The sequence below is a fragment of the Corvus brachyrhynchos genome, unplaced genomic scaffold (genome assembly GCF_000691975.1).
Source record: "Corvus brachyrhynchos isolate BGI_N302 unplaced genomic scaffold, ASM69197v1 scaffold200, whole genome shotgun sequence".
Taxonomy (NCBI): domain Eukaryota; kingdom Metazoa; phylum Chordata; class Aves; order Passeriformes; family Corvidae; genus Corvus; species Corvus brachyrhynchos.
In genome coordinates, this window is record NW_008236184.1 from 8,071,748 (window position 1) to 8,086,087 (window position 14,340).

A 14,340-nucleotide genomic window follows, 5' to 3' on the forward strand; every position below is an offset into this window, starting at 1 on the left:
GAAAGAGGGAAGATGGTTTTCGTAACTGCTATTAAAGAACTCTTTGCAAATTTCTTATCTCTTTAAATGTTTGTATGCGGCCTCTAAAGCTGTTGAGTACCATTGGAAGCTTTGTTGAAATGAGCAAGGCAGGGTCCCTATTTATTGTTATTTAAGAATATTGAAGATCCAACCCCTCTGCTATGGACAGGGACACCTTTCACTTCTTCTGTTTTCTGAACCAGTGAGGTTTGAGATGAAAGGATTGGCCAGAGTTTGTCTACCTCTGGGACAAAAGCAAAACTAGAAAGTGCTAAGGAATGGATGCAGTTGCAAATACATTTTCCAATTTTTCTTGTTTAAATTTTTTTAAGAGAAAATTAAACAATAACATGGCCAATTTATTACATAAAAAGACTTGCTGTGTATAAATTATTCCTAAAGAAATTCCTGTGTTTATATTAAAATGAATCAGTAGATTAAAAAATTTCAAAATGTTTTTGTATATTCTGTTGTAAGAATTTATTCCTGTTACTGCGATATACTCGGGATTCTTTACATTATGAAAAGAAGAAACTTTGTCTATTTTGAATGGCTGAAGCTAAGGCTCCTTTAGTTTCTCTTACTCTGCTTTTTTCTAGTAGTTTCAGTACTACATGATTTAAGTTAAATAAAAGAATTCTGTATGCATTTGCCTGTTTGTGATTTTGTTGCTCCTTATGCAAAGCAAGCACAGGTTAGAAAACTCAGAGTAAAGCTGCTCTGGTTTTCCTCTGCCCTTTCTGGCTGCATTTAATTGAGCTGCTCTCAAAAGGGGTCAGTACTGCCATTGTTTGGTTGAAATCAAAAGCATTTTCATCCAGAGACACCGAGCTTTTGGATCCTTTCTGGCTGAGATTTCAGCAGTTTTGCACAAAGCGGTTCCTGTGAATAAGGTGAGCATTGTTAGTTACTTATTTACCTGCACAGCAATCCCCATGTGAGGCATTCAGCCAGACAGCACCTGGTTATCAGCTTTCTGTAACACTGGAAAAGACAGGCAAGAAAATCAGCCTTATCTTGGTGTTGCCAGATCCTCAGACTTTGTCTTCAATGTGTTGACTGAAGCAAGGCTCGATGGTGGCCCAAAGCCCCATCAGCTGCCTGTGCTGTTGTGTTTGTCTCTTGTCCTTTTTACTGATGGTGCTTGAGGAACAGGCTTTTGTTTCCCTCAAGAAATCCCAGGTGTCCAGATTAAGCTGCTGCTGTGCTGTTCTTCTGACTGATTTCATCTTCTCCTTGTGTTCTGGCAGCAGGATTACAGAGAGTGTGGACGTTCTCTGTGTGCTAAAGGGCAGTGCTGTGACCCTCTGTGGTACCCAGCACTTCTGTATGGTGCTGTTTGGGATGTGGAGGAGCCTGATCCCATGTTTTACAATGTGGGATCTCCTTTGGTTCCCATTCTGTAGCTACCATCACATGCCCTGACCCTTCCCACAGTGCAGTGCTTCAGGATTGCCTCTCTTGGGACAGGTTAGCTGTTGGATGTGCCTTTGGGCTGTGCTCTGTGGAAGGGCTATGGTGTTTTCTTGGGACAGGCACTGAGAACTTGGGGAAAGTGGTGGTTTTGGGTTGAAACCCATTACCAAGAGCATTATAGATCCTGCTGGATTCCAGTTTTCTCTGTACTCTGAAGTCACTCTGGGTCAGAGCCCATTGCTGATGTGGAAAGTGGCATCTACAGCAGGCCAGTAAAAGAGAATTGTAAAACTTCACATACCAGAATCCCCAGGTGTGTTTTGGTGTCTCCCATACCCATGTTTTTTGTGGGCTGAACTCTCTGGACTCAGACAGGGGCTGAGGGGGATCTCTGTTAACATCCATTCTGTGCTGAATCCTTAGAGCTGTGAACATCCATCTGGGGTCAGCAAGTCTTTATTAATGTCTTCCTAACCAACAGAACCAGAATTAAGCATGTAAAATGTTGTCAATTCAGTTTCACACTTTCTGAAATCTGAACAACTTTATTGTTAGCAATATGAACTGCCAATCATTTGGGTTTTTTCCCTCAAGCCTCTTCTAAGAGATGCAAACGGTTGGTTGGGTTTTGCAAGGAAATTTCACTGAAAATAACATGGGCTATAAAATCCTTTGTGTGGGGGTTTTTAATAATCTTTAGATCTGTTTCATTTCAGAGGTAAGGAATTACATTCTAAGAAATCATTATTTTTTTCTTACATGATCCATCTCTCTTTGTTCCACACACTGTTCCAACATTGCTAAGATAATGGTCTGTAATGCTTTTCCTAGAAATTCTGCTGTTACCGATTCAGATAATGGAGGGACATGGATGAAAGCAGCTCTTCCATTGCCATTATACAGAGAAGTGTAGTAGGTGTAATCACAGATGTACCTGCAATATTAAGAACAAAACAAAACAAGAAACCTAAATTAAGGGCTCAGTAAACTTTGATTAAATTTAAATATTCTAAGTAGCCAAACCAGATCTGGTTTATGAAATTATTAAGAACATATTTGCTTAGTGAATAAAGGAAATGCTGAAATAAACCAAGTTTGTGAAACAAATGTTGCTTATCTGATGGTTTGGTTTCTCAGACACCCACCCACAAAGAACTTTAAATAAAAAAAAATATCACAAGACAGGCATTCTTGTGGGGTGGGAAGGGTAACACACCCTGCTGGAAACTACAGCCATGTAACACAGTTTATGCCTAAGTCATAAAATCTCCCTGTCTGAAGGGGTTTTTTCTTATCATTCTACCTCTTAAAATGCAGGTGCAAATCCTGAATTTAAGGGCTAAGACTAGCTGGTTCTTATTTAAAATAAAATAAAAATCTCGATTTTGTTTTCCTTTCCAGTGAAGATTAGCATAGTAGAAAATTGCTTCAAGTTCTACTGGAACACATAATGAAATCACAGACCTGGTTCTAACAGTACCTGTAATTGCTGTTCTCCTGTGTATGTATTTACATTTTGTATCCCTCCCAGTTGAGAAAAATAGATTAAGATCTGCTACTAGTCGGTGTTGCTTTCAGACTCTCTTAATAGCTGAGGTTTACTGGGGTTGTTCATCATAGGGTGTGCTGTGTTGGAACTTGTTTTGTTTGGAATTTACAAATCTATGGAAAAATATTTACTGGCTGTAGTTTTTCATGACGGCTGCTTTACATAAAATTTAAATTCATCCCAGTCTCATACTTGTGCCTCTGAAGACTTTGCTTCAGAGTGATTTTGGTTGGACAGAAGGTCAGGGCAAAGATTCCCCAAGGTTAAATGAGTGGATTGAGCTGTTTCTGTGAGCCCCTGATACACGATCTTTACCTTCCCGCGTCTCTGGACAGGATGATATCAATCCCTTCCACTGAGATGTTTTTCCAGAGAGTCTTCATATTAATTGTAGATTCAATCTTTTCTGGGCCATCTAGCACGCAGCAGGCACCTTCTGGGTGAAAACCACAAGCATCCCTCTCCTGGTAGCCTTTGTTCTTCCCACACTGCTCCAGGATGATGAGCGCTGTGGCGGATGAAGCCAGCCCAACGTGAACTGTAAGCTGGTTTTTCCCACCAGAGTGAGTAACAGGAAATTTAAAATGAGATCTGTTTTTTAAAAACATGTGATGCAAAAGGGCCAAGCATTATGTGAATTACTGGCTTCAAGGTGGAGAGTCTTGCTCATGTCTAAAGAAAACTTCGATAAGGGATTATAAATGAGAACCAAATTAGGCTGTAGCTTTTGTTGTGTCTAGTCAGAGCTGCAGCACCTTTTTTGCAGTTTATGGTAGATTTTTTCTTTGCCTTTGTTCAGCATCAGTTATGCTGTTTAAATAGCATGGGGTTAAACCAGCATACCAATTAGTGTGTGCTCCAAATTTCAGCTTGGAACCCTGATCACAGTTTCAATAGTCACTTTCCAGAGTTGTTTGATGTTTTGCAATACTCTCTTAGATTTTTTCATTGTATTCAGGGGAGGGGAGGAAATTGTGTAACATTGTCATTACCCACCAGTGGCTGAAGAGTTGTCCATATCTTGCAGACTTGCTCCTTGGCTTTTTGGTAAACCACTGGCAGCTGCATGATCTGGAGATTGATGTTTTCACCAAGGCCTCTCTTGGACAGCTCCTGTGTTTACAAAAAAGCTACTGAGGACTTGAAGGAGCATTGGATTTCTGACTGTGATAAAGAAACTGGGCTGATTCAACTGAGAAAACACCTGAAAGAGCTACACCTAAGCCCATGGTTCCTGAACATTGGTCTGCAATGAAATTTGTTTTGTGGTTGATCCCTCTCTTTTAACTGGAAGAGACTAAAATGTACTAAACAGTTTCCTAATGTCATGTCCGTTCGTGTGGAGCCATTGTTGTGTTTTCCAAAGAGATGCTCAGTCTCCAGTGGGTGGGAGGGTTATTGCTTAGGGACTGGTCCCTGGGGAACCATGAGACAGCGTTTCTCAGAAAAGCTCCACACATGAAAGCATTTGCTGTAGGTGAGAGCTGTTTCTCTGAAAGATCTGGTAGAAAAAGTGCACTGCCAAGAGACAAAAACAATGAGAATTCACGTTAAGCATGACTTTTTCACTCCAGGGACATGAGATCTGCTGGCTTGACCAGGTTCAGGTAACCTATGCTGAAGGTCACTGTCAATATGAGGAAGTCGCATTTAGAATGAGTTTAATCTAATTTTTTGGTCTAGAATGTTTCTCTAGTAAAAGGAAATGTCACTGAGATGTTACTTCTCTGTCAATTATGTACAGTTGAATTTCCACACAGGACCAATTCTCCCTAAGAAAACAATTATGCCCAGAATTGAGGTGAATGGAACACAGGCACCCTTCAAAGTAGCAGGTTGGCCAGGTGGTTGGAAGATGGTCTGGAGAATAAATGTCCCATGGAAGTGACTTGAAATGATTTTGTCAGTGGAACAGGGCTAACAAACAAGGCATTGGCCTCAGTAGAAGGTAAGCAGCTGCAGTGGCAGGATGCAGAAGGAATTCATCTGAGGTGGAAAGCTTTGTCCCAGAAGAGGAAAACGGTGGTTGAAAATCTGTGTTCCATTTGAGTAAGCTGCTACCAAAGGATGGTACACATGAAGTTTTTTAGGGGGAGCAGGCAAATGTGGAGGTGTCTGATTAGCCCAAGAAACCTGTAACTGTATTCAGTGTCATTGTCTTCTCAGGTTCTCATTTCTCACTCAGGATAGCCCTGCGGATGAGGCCCACAGTTCTGGGAAATTTGCCCTTCAACACTCGCTTCCTATATAAACTGTTCCAATTTTCTTGTCAGCGGAAGCATTGATTAGCTGTGCTCAATAAACTATTTGACACAAGCAAGGAAACAATGCCTGCAGGGAAGTAAACACATTTGGAGAACAGTGCCAGCCTTTTTTCCTGTGGGCGCTGACAGTCTTTGAGAGCCCATTGCATCATCTCGCTGAAGAATGCTGTACTGTGCCTGAGCCTCCACACAAGAAAACCCCAGCTGGTTCACAATTAGCATTTTCTTTTCCAAAGCATTTTTAATTTTTACATTTAATGAGATTCCTTCTTTTCAACTGTGAGGCTTAGAGGACTTGACTACCCCTAACTTTGGTGCAGAACATGGAGACCCAAAGCCAGCTGTAATGCTGTTCTCCTCTCGTGCTCTCTGGGTCAAGACATTCTGTTGTCACCAGTTGTCATGGCTGAAACACACAGAAATACTTTTGTGCAGGACAAAACTGAAGCTGGCCAATAGCAAAGGGCTGAGAACTGGTGTCAAAGGAAGATGGTTCTCTATGTCTGAAGCAATTTCAGTGTGTTGTCAATAATGTGTATTACTGTGTTGTCTAAAACTCCCAGCCATGGGCTTACACCCTGATAGACCAGATGCTGTGTAAACATGGAGCAAAATAAAAAAGGTTGTTCCTTGTCTCAGCTTTAACCAGAACCAATTTTGCATTTAAGGTGGGAGACTGAAAATGGTTAGAGAAGGGTAACTGCACCTGGAAACTAGAGCTCACACTGGTGAGTAGGTTCAGTACACAAGTGCCTGTCTTTTGTAGTTGAAACAGGAAAGGAAATTTCAAAGGAGGAGAAAAGTTTTGGAGGACTGTTTTGTGGGAAAAGTGGTTCAAAAGAATACATGAAGATTCTTTTTTAGGAAGTTCTTCTAGAAAGGAGAAGAAATCCAGCATTATCAGCTGCTGACCTTGAGCTGTTGGTGAGCTCTGGTCATAGTCCTGGTCCACTGGTGTTCCAGCCCAAAGAGAAGTGATTTGCACAGCACTGTGCTCAGGTTGGTGCTGGGTATCTCACTGCATGTTGGAAACAGCTTGAGCATCTAGAAAACTCCAGAAAATATCACTGATTTTGCCTGAGTTCTCACTGATTTGGGTTGCTGGGAAGCCAGCTGTGTGTGTTAATTTTGTGAACTGCTTGTGTTGGTGCAGAAAGGAAACCAGAAGTTTTCAGTTGCCCCAGCCAGACTGCAAGTACATTGCAAACAAAGGTGTTTTGTGTGGCTGGTTCGTGGGGTTTTGTTTGTGTGTTTGGTTCAGGCTTTTTGTTGTTTTGGGTTGGTTTTTTTCTAACCCTGTAGATACCTTCTTAAAGCTTTCAAGAAAGTTCCAAAACATAAATGAAAGCACTAAATAGGAATGTCTTAGTTTCACAGATGATGAAACTAAAGCAGAGAGGGAGAGAGACAGATTAAATGACAGATTTCCAAAGACCACATGGTCAGTGGCAGGATAAAAAGCTGCACTGGGAGATCTGATCCTCATCTCCTGATAGCAGACACAGTTCCCAGAAGCAGTTGGAAATGTGACCTGTTCTTTGCACTAACAGTTTAATTACTATGAATGTTGTCACTCAATTTATATTTGTGCCCTATTAACTGGGGACTTTGACCTTGATGGTGGACTGCCCTGATAGGTTATTTTGCTGCCAAGCTGCAGACAGGACCTTCTGGAGGAGACACGGAAACACGGCTGGATCAAGGGTTATTAGGTGGGACAATCAATCTGTAGTATGGAATAAATAAATCAGGGGATCTGGGATTCTGAAGGTCCCATGTGGTGCTGCAGCACTAACACACTGTGCTAACTCAGTGTGATCTGTCAGCAAATGCAGAGTAAATACCTGGTGGTGTTTTCTTTTAGTGAGAATGTCCTGCACTTCCAGAGTTAAAAGTGTTGCTGGCAGAGCTTTCGTGCATATTTTAAGAGGGTATTTCAGGTGAATGAAGTTATGAGAACCATGAAAAACTTAGTGAGACAGGTTTCTAAAAGACAAGCTGTCTTTCTAGTGCTAGACAACCATGTTAGGCCATGTGATGGTGTCTGGAAGAGCTCTGAAGCTTTTCTCCATGACCCTGAATTGACAGGTTTGCCTGTACTTTCAGATCCATTTGATCCCCTTTTCCCTGAACACTTGAGGAGTACCTGCTGAGAAGCAAAAATTCCATGGATGATGAATGCAATGCTGATGAAGGCCTTGTGTGAGAGTCTTGTGCTGTGATGAGAAATTGGGTCCATGCAAAAACAATGGGGTATTCCTCATGTTGTTGGAAAATTATATCTTCATATTATAAAAGAGGCAATTCAGGACAAATACTCTTTTTAAACCAGCAGATATAGAGATTTGCAGAGTTTTACCAAGATTTATCACTGGATTTAGGAGGGCTTCAAGGAAAATTGGCTTATTCACCAAAAAGGTAGTAGTAGTAGTAAACAGTTAATTTTTAAGAGAAACAATATTTTCCTGAGTGTCCAGTAAGAACATAGAAGGGATGTGGCTATTGGAATGGGCTGTGTGCTCACTGGATCAATCTCTGATCCTTCCCACAGCAAGAAGAGAGGTTCAGGAGAACAGTTGATCCCATCAGCAACATCTTGTGGAGGAGCTGGTAACAGGGATTTTAAGGAAGCAGTTGTGCGTAAGAGCAAGTATTGCTCACAGAAGGGCAGCCTTTGCTCTTTGGCAAAGGATCCATTTCAAAAGCACGAAGAGTGAGGCTATGCTTTGGAATTAGGAGACTGGAACTGTTAAATGTATTTTTACAGGATTTCAGATGCTTTTGAGGACCCTTCTGGGATGTGAACTTTTAAGACTGCATATATCAGCATTACATCATCACTGAGGGTGCTGTGGTATCCAGGCTTTTGATAAGCACCTACTTCATTTTGGGGTAATAATGAGGATAGTTCTGGGTAATCCTACAAAGGCATTAAGCCTGATCAGTCATATTTAGTAGGTCTGTTCTGGCTGCTCAGCAGGTTTCCGAGGATGAATCTGAGTGCACACTTGCGTGGTTCACAGCAAAGAGGGTTTTGGCAGGAGGGTTTTATGTCACTCCAGTGATCCACACAGATACCCCAAGCCAAGACAGGATTACTTCCAGATGTAAATACTAAATTTTGCTATCTTTAATATATGTGCATAAGCTTCCCAAAGATCATAGGGCTACTCCTATGAATGAGGCCAATGGAACAATACTATGAGATTGCTATTTAGTGTGGAGAAGCCTATCAAAATTCAAAGTACTTCCAGATTTGCAGCAGATTTCTCTGAATTGCCTGAATTAACCACCTTTGCCAGGGAATAGGAAACCAAAACAGCATCCCCAGTCAGAATACAAATTAATTCCACATAGAGGGTGCCACATCAGAGGGAAATGGATTTGTTCTCCTCCATACACAAGGACTGACATCTGTTTTGTTATGGAATGCTGTGGCCCTTGTTATGTAACTCCCTGGCGTAGCCAGCTCATGGCATTGTTACAGAAAACTCATCCCATCGGTGCATTCTCGCTTGAGGCTGTTTTGCTTGCAGATAAAGAACATGCTCTCTTTTCAGTCAGAAGAGGATGATCTTGCACCCAAAATTAGAACCAATAGGAATCAGGAAATAATGAGCAAGAACGCTGTCAACTGACAAATATTTATGGTTTAGGGCACATGTCACGCTGGAGTTAAGATAATTTATGTGTCTCCTGTCATGACTGGGGTGTGGAAAGGTATCACAGAAGTATTTTTGTTTCTTGTTAGCCTACAGGGATAACATCCCTTATGACTTGGAGGGGGCAATAGATTTATTCTACCAAACGCCAAGCTGCACTCAGCATTCTTCACCCTACAAAGCTAGGATAGAAAAGATGTATGTGTTGGTGGAATTGCTGTAGCTTTGGTCTTTGGAAAAACATACCGGCTCCTTGTTTTACTTGGCTTGAGTGCACTTCGTTTTCAAAACAGATATTCAGTAGCTGTTACCAAAATTTGTACTATGGTTATAGTCCTGTAGGGCCATCACCTTTCTATCATTACTAACACTTTCCTATAGCTGCCTTTCTCATTTCAGTGTCCAAAAAGAATTTAAAAAATGTATGGACTTGTTTCAGTCTTCATAATAGAACACAGTCCCTTTGGTTTGTTTTACCAGTATTATCTGTCATTTCTTGCACATTTTGGACCAACGCTCCAATTCAATTTTACTACTTTGACTGTTTCCCCACTAGTTTCAGATTTCATTCTGTAACCTTCTTTCTACCTTGGGATTGCTAAAAACTTATGTGGAAGATCCTCTCACAATAACATTGTTCATAGGTACCTTATGAGAGTAACTGGACTCCAGGAAAGGCCATTTTCTATGACAGGGAGAATGAATCAGTTGATGCTGAGAGCCAGGTATCCAAACCTTGTCTTTGTATCCCCCAGCTAATTTTGTTCTAATACACAGATTTAGGAAACAAGCAGGAATTTTCCAGACAGCATTTGAGACTCGTTACTGCTAGTCAAGGTGTGTGGAGGGAAAAAACCTCAGAATGACCTTGTTTTCAGTGTGACTGTAGACTTCACTGTCATTTGAAAGTGGAAGCCAAAGCCGAAATGTGAACTCACACTTAGAACTGGCACAGTTTAGGTTCTGTGTTCCTGAAGCAGGCAGTGAGAACCCAATAGGCTACATGTGTGTGAGAAGGAAACCACCTCACACAGATATGATAAAATGAACTGTGGTGGGAGAGATGATTGGTTTACTGAAGACAGACACAACCTGTGGCATATGTAATAGTTGTAGAGAAGGCACCCTGGGTAAAATTCTGTTTAATGAGTCAATTTAAGGGAATGGAAAGCCTAAAACCAGTTTGTGTTGAGATCCCTAAAAAATAAAGCCTCCCTCCTTTTTTTTTAAAATGCTTACCTTCACTGCTTCCCAGCTAGAATTGAGCAGGTATTGTCTGAAGGGACCAAAACCTGAAAAGAAAGAAAGAAAGGTGGTTTTAACCTGTGCTTACTCTGCTATTGCAGATTGGGTGCTGATATGTCTGCACACATGTATTTGTTCTTTATCTTCCTATTTTTGGTTATGGAGGTTGAGTTTTTTAGATAGGATTTAGCCTTTATAACACTTAAGGGAATAGTATTTTCATTTTGTATCTTCACTGATAGAAGAACTAATCCTGCAATCTTCATTCATGTCAAGGCTTTCTTATGAGAGAGCCTTAACTAAAGCTGGTAAATGTAGTGGAACCAATAGGACAGATCATGTAAATGATGGTTTTGGGGAAGGATCATCATCCATAGAAATACCACTATTAAAAGTTATGGTTTTAAATACTCCCAGGTCACAGTTAATGTATCATTCTTATTGTTAAAGCTCATGAAGATGAAGATAAGCATATTTAATGAAAATGTTTGAAATAGCAATATTTATTTAATTTGTAATTTATTTGAATCCCAAGTAATGAAAACTTAGAGTTTTCTATCAGGGAAAGTGTGCTTTTTTGTGATGCTGGGAAAAATCTTATTTCACTTTTTCCCCCAGGAAAAGAGAGGAGAAAAGGGGAAAGAACACTTTGACTCTGAAGTATTACATTCAATTTTATGCATCCTTTTTTGTGAAAGATTTTTTTTTTTTTTAAATAAAAAGGAAAGAAAACTAATTTTGAGCAGATGGGCATTTTGTCATTAAAATGTTTGATGGAGAACTCCCACTATCTTTATTAATCTCAATTACTGTTCTCAATCCAGACTGTTGCCAAGTCCTAGATACTGGGTGTCAGGAAAATGAGTTTGTGAAATGGTTTTAATGCTAAAACTCTTAAATATTTAAAATCCTTAAATGGACAAATAAATACTTGACAGCATATGATTGCTATTTTGCACAGTGAAAGCTACTTGTATGTGGAGACAATTAAGCCTAAATGCAGGCTTGTGACAGCTTAATTAGCGCTAGACTTTAAGAATTTCTTAATTTGTTAATACTTATTTCATAACTGCTCCATCTTTTCTCTTTAATGTTATGAAAAGCACGATGGTACTAATATTTTTGACAATGTTTTCTCCAGATTTGAGTTTCTACTATGGGGAGGGAAGAAAGAAAATGGTGCTCATTTCACATTTACAGGGAACATAAAACCCCATTAGTCCCACTCTGCTTTGAGAGCAACATTAGGGTGGCACCTGCTCCATTTTGGAGCTGTAGTTGTACAAGTTTCTGTACCTGTGTGTGCAGAACTGCAGAATTATAATGAAGTTATTAGGTAGCTCACAATGAAACACGTGTGTCAGTGGTGGCCCTAAGAAACTACTGCTTAGGATAAATTGTTCTATGAAAAATGACTAAATATATGAGAGTTTTACTGCAATACCTGCAGCAATGTGGAGAGGTAACTGGCTGAATGTTATTGGGCACCATATAATTAACTGGGCTCCCTGCCAGCAGGTTTATATTCTGAGCAGGTGAAAATGTGACAGAGACATGCTGTGATAATCTCTGAGTAGATTAAAGATGCACTTGTGTCTTAACTAGTCTAAAACTTTTTGACCAAGTAGATTTCTGGACATAAATGGTGATCTAAAGGGAGAAAAAACTAACAGGGTGCTAAGAAGTGTTCCCAACAAGGGTATGTGCCATAAATATCATAGGAGAGAACCAGACTGTCGACCTTTTAGGAGGTTAGCAAATACCTCATGCCCTCCCTCTCCTGCACTCCCATCCAGCTCATCTGCAGTTATGTCTGGAACAAGCCAGACTAGTTCTGCCCATCTTGCAGCTATTTAAAAAAAAAAAAAAAGTGTTTAATTGAAAACAGCAAGATGCAAATCTCTTTGATGTAGCTTCACCCTCGTTCCTATGTCCTCAGATGACCTGCAGTGGAAAATTATCCAGCAACTCACATGTCAAGATATGTGTGATGATTGCCCTTAGATGAGCCAGTGGCAACAAGAGGAACAGCAAGCAGCTGCATTCCTTAGGAGCTTTAACCTTTTAAAGCTCAGCACTCTCTGAGCTGGTGGTTCTGCCTCTGTGATGCTGTAGTAGTTGGAGCCAGCAAGAGAAACTCCAAATTTGGTCCCTTGTGCTGCATGTTCAGGCATGTTCCTTTGGTATATTTAAATGGAATGGTTTAGTTTAGCAGTGATGAGGCAGCATCTTCTGATTAAAACTCCCTTACCTTGCCATGAAACTGAGCCCCTGAAAGTTGCCATGTGCTGCTCTAATTCTGGACACTGACTGTATGACATTGTGATGCAACCTGGTTTTCTTGCTTCAGAGCTTCTTTTGGGTAAGCTTTATCTAATAGTAGCCTACGCTGCCTTGAGCTATGTGGTTTGGATCAGAGAGAATGTCAACAAAGATTAAAACATGGAGAGAATGAACAACAAACCAAACTGGATGGCAGTAAAAAGGGCAGACTGCAGTCTGTTTCCTCTGACATGCATCTGATTTTTCTTAGGAAGGCAAAGCAAGTTATTTTCCATTTGGAAATGTTAGTATGACCATTTGCTACTGTTTTTCCCTCCAGGAAATTGTTTATGACAAAGATCAAGCATGCGTGCATACCATCTCTGGCTCAAAGAATAAAATAAAAATCTTACCGGTCACCACCACAGTGTTGGAATCTGAATCCATGAAATCTATGCTCCAGAAGGTGGAATCTTCTTGTCTTTCAGTTCCAAACAGTATTATAATTCAGGTATCTGTGGCAAACATCATTTGGAGCACCTTTTTTCTTCCAACTGTGATGAGTCTGGCTTCACATGACAGGGATGATTTGTGACTCATGTAACTTTTAAAGCAAAAATTATTACGCCTCTATTAAAGATAGAAGTCTGACTGACTGGCTGACTGGGACTGCCCTGAATTCTTTCCTTTCCCAGGCATGGAGTATTTAGGAAGAAGAGGAAAAGCCTAAAGAAATTTCTTGCAAAATATCCAGCAATATTTTTCATCACTTGTTTATGTGCAAGTAAACAGAAAATTCATTGAATCAGTTTTATTATATTTCTGTGGGTATTCTGGTTTTAGCAGTTGGAATTCACTTCAATGGTGAGGAATGACAACTACAAAAACCTATCTGTCCATTTCCACTGTTCTTGGACTTTTTGTTACTAACTTAAACTCAGGGGTAACTTTGCTGTTCCTCTTCACAGCACTTACCTGATTTACTACTCTTGATCTTTATCTCCGGCTTGTTATGAAAGAGTCCAAGCACTGTACACTTTTAAAACCAAACACCAATAGGAAAATGTGTGTATTTGCTAAACCAAAACATTTACTCAGTAATATTCTTTAACAGGCAACATGTTAGAAAATCTCACTCCAACTTGCAAGGTCAGAGGAACTCTAGAAGCTGGGTTATAGCTTGCTGAAACTGGTGAGTTTAAGAGCTGATCTGTCTTCATTAAAGTGGAGCCTGAGAGCCAGTGGGGGGGGCCTGAAATCAAAACATATGCACATTGTCACTGCCCAAAACAAAAGCATATGCAAGTTCTCTTGGGAATTATAACTATGTGGGCAGAGGGTTTCACTGGGTCTTGTTTTGAGTAGGAAGTGTATGTGTGTGTGTGAGAGAGAGAGAGAGGGAGGGAAGGAGAGAGGGAGGGGAGAAATAAGCTAAGAATAGAAAGCCACTATATTATCTCAGGAGAGCTCGTAATTGTGAGACCTTAGGGGGGAAAAAAAATCTCTGAAGAAATCCCTTGGGTTGGGTGGTGGCTGAATGAGGTTTGGAGCTATGACCTGTGTCTGTCATTTAAACAGTCCTGTGCTGAGACACAAAAAAAATGTGTGGATTCTCTTTATTTAAAAGACTCTGACTCCACCATCCATTTCTTTCCCCGACTAACACAACTTGCAGAATTAACTTTTGCTGGCTGCTGGGGGCTGAGGAGCTTCTAATACAAGAAGCAGAGCTTTCTGCAGCTTTAAATAAGGTGAAATCTGCCACTGGTAGCACTGAATTACTTTTAAAATCCTACAGTACTTCATACTCCTATGTCAAGATTTTTATCCATTAATTTTTCTGCTTGACCAGTCATTAAAACACTTCCTATGATTCTGAACAGGGCAATGACATACCAGTCTTCTCATAGTTATTTTTGAT

At 40.4% G+C, this 14,340-nt stretch overlaps 1 protein-coding gene across 2 annotated transcripts; it reads right to left on the reverse strand.

The window, feature by feature from the left end:
* Positions 1-504: 504 nt before the first annotated feature.
* PGPEP1L (pyroglutamyl-peptidase I-like) lies at positions 505-13,476 on the reverse strand. Of its 2 annotated transcripts, none has more exons than XM_017736732.1 (6): positions 13,395-13,476; positions 12,833-12,984; positions 10,152-10,204; positions 3,983-4,099; positions 3,302-3,531; positions 505-2,371 (listed from the first exon to the last, which is right to left on the reverse strand). In XM_017736732.1, the coding sequence occupies exons 2-6, from the start codon at positions 12,864-12,866 to the stop codon at positions 2,182-2,184; spliced, it is 624 nt and encodes a 207-aa protein (XP_017592221.1). In that variant the 5' UTR covers positions 12,867-12,984; positions 13,395-13,476; the 3' UTR covers positions 505-2,181. The 2 variants fall into 2 exon arrangements, with proteins under 2 accessions (XP_017592221.1, XP_017592215.1); XM_017736726.1 differs by having other exon boundaries at positions 12,833-12,988; positions 13,395-13,470.
* Positions 13,477-14,340: the final 864 nt, after the last annotated feature.

Excerpts from the sequence above, each read along its gene's own strand:
- PGPEP1L (XM_017736732.1), bottom strand. The coding sequence starts at position 12,866 with ATGGATTCAGATTCCAACACTGTGGTGGTGACCG. Across the intron at positions 10,205-12,832 it reads CAACACTGTGGTGGTGACCG|GTTTTGGTCCCTTCAGACAA; the intron begins GTAAGATTTTTA and ends CTTTCTTTTCAG. Across the intron at positions 4,100-10,151 it reads CTAGCTGGGAAGCAGTGAAG|GAGCTGTCCAAGAGAGGCCT; the intron begins GTAAGCATTTTA and ends TTGTAAACACAG.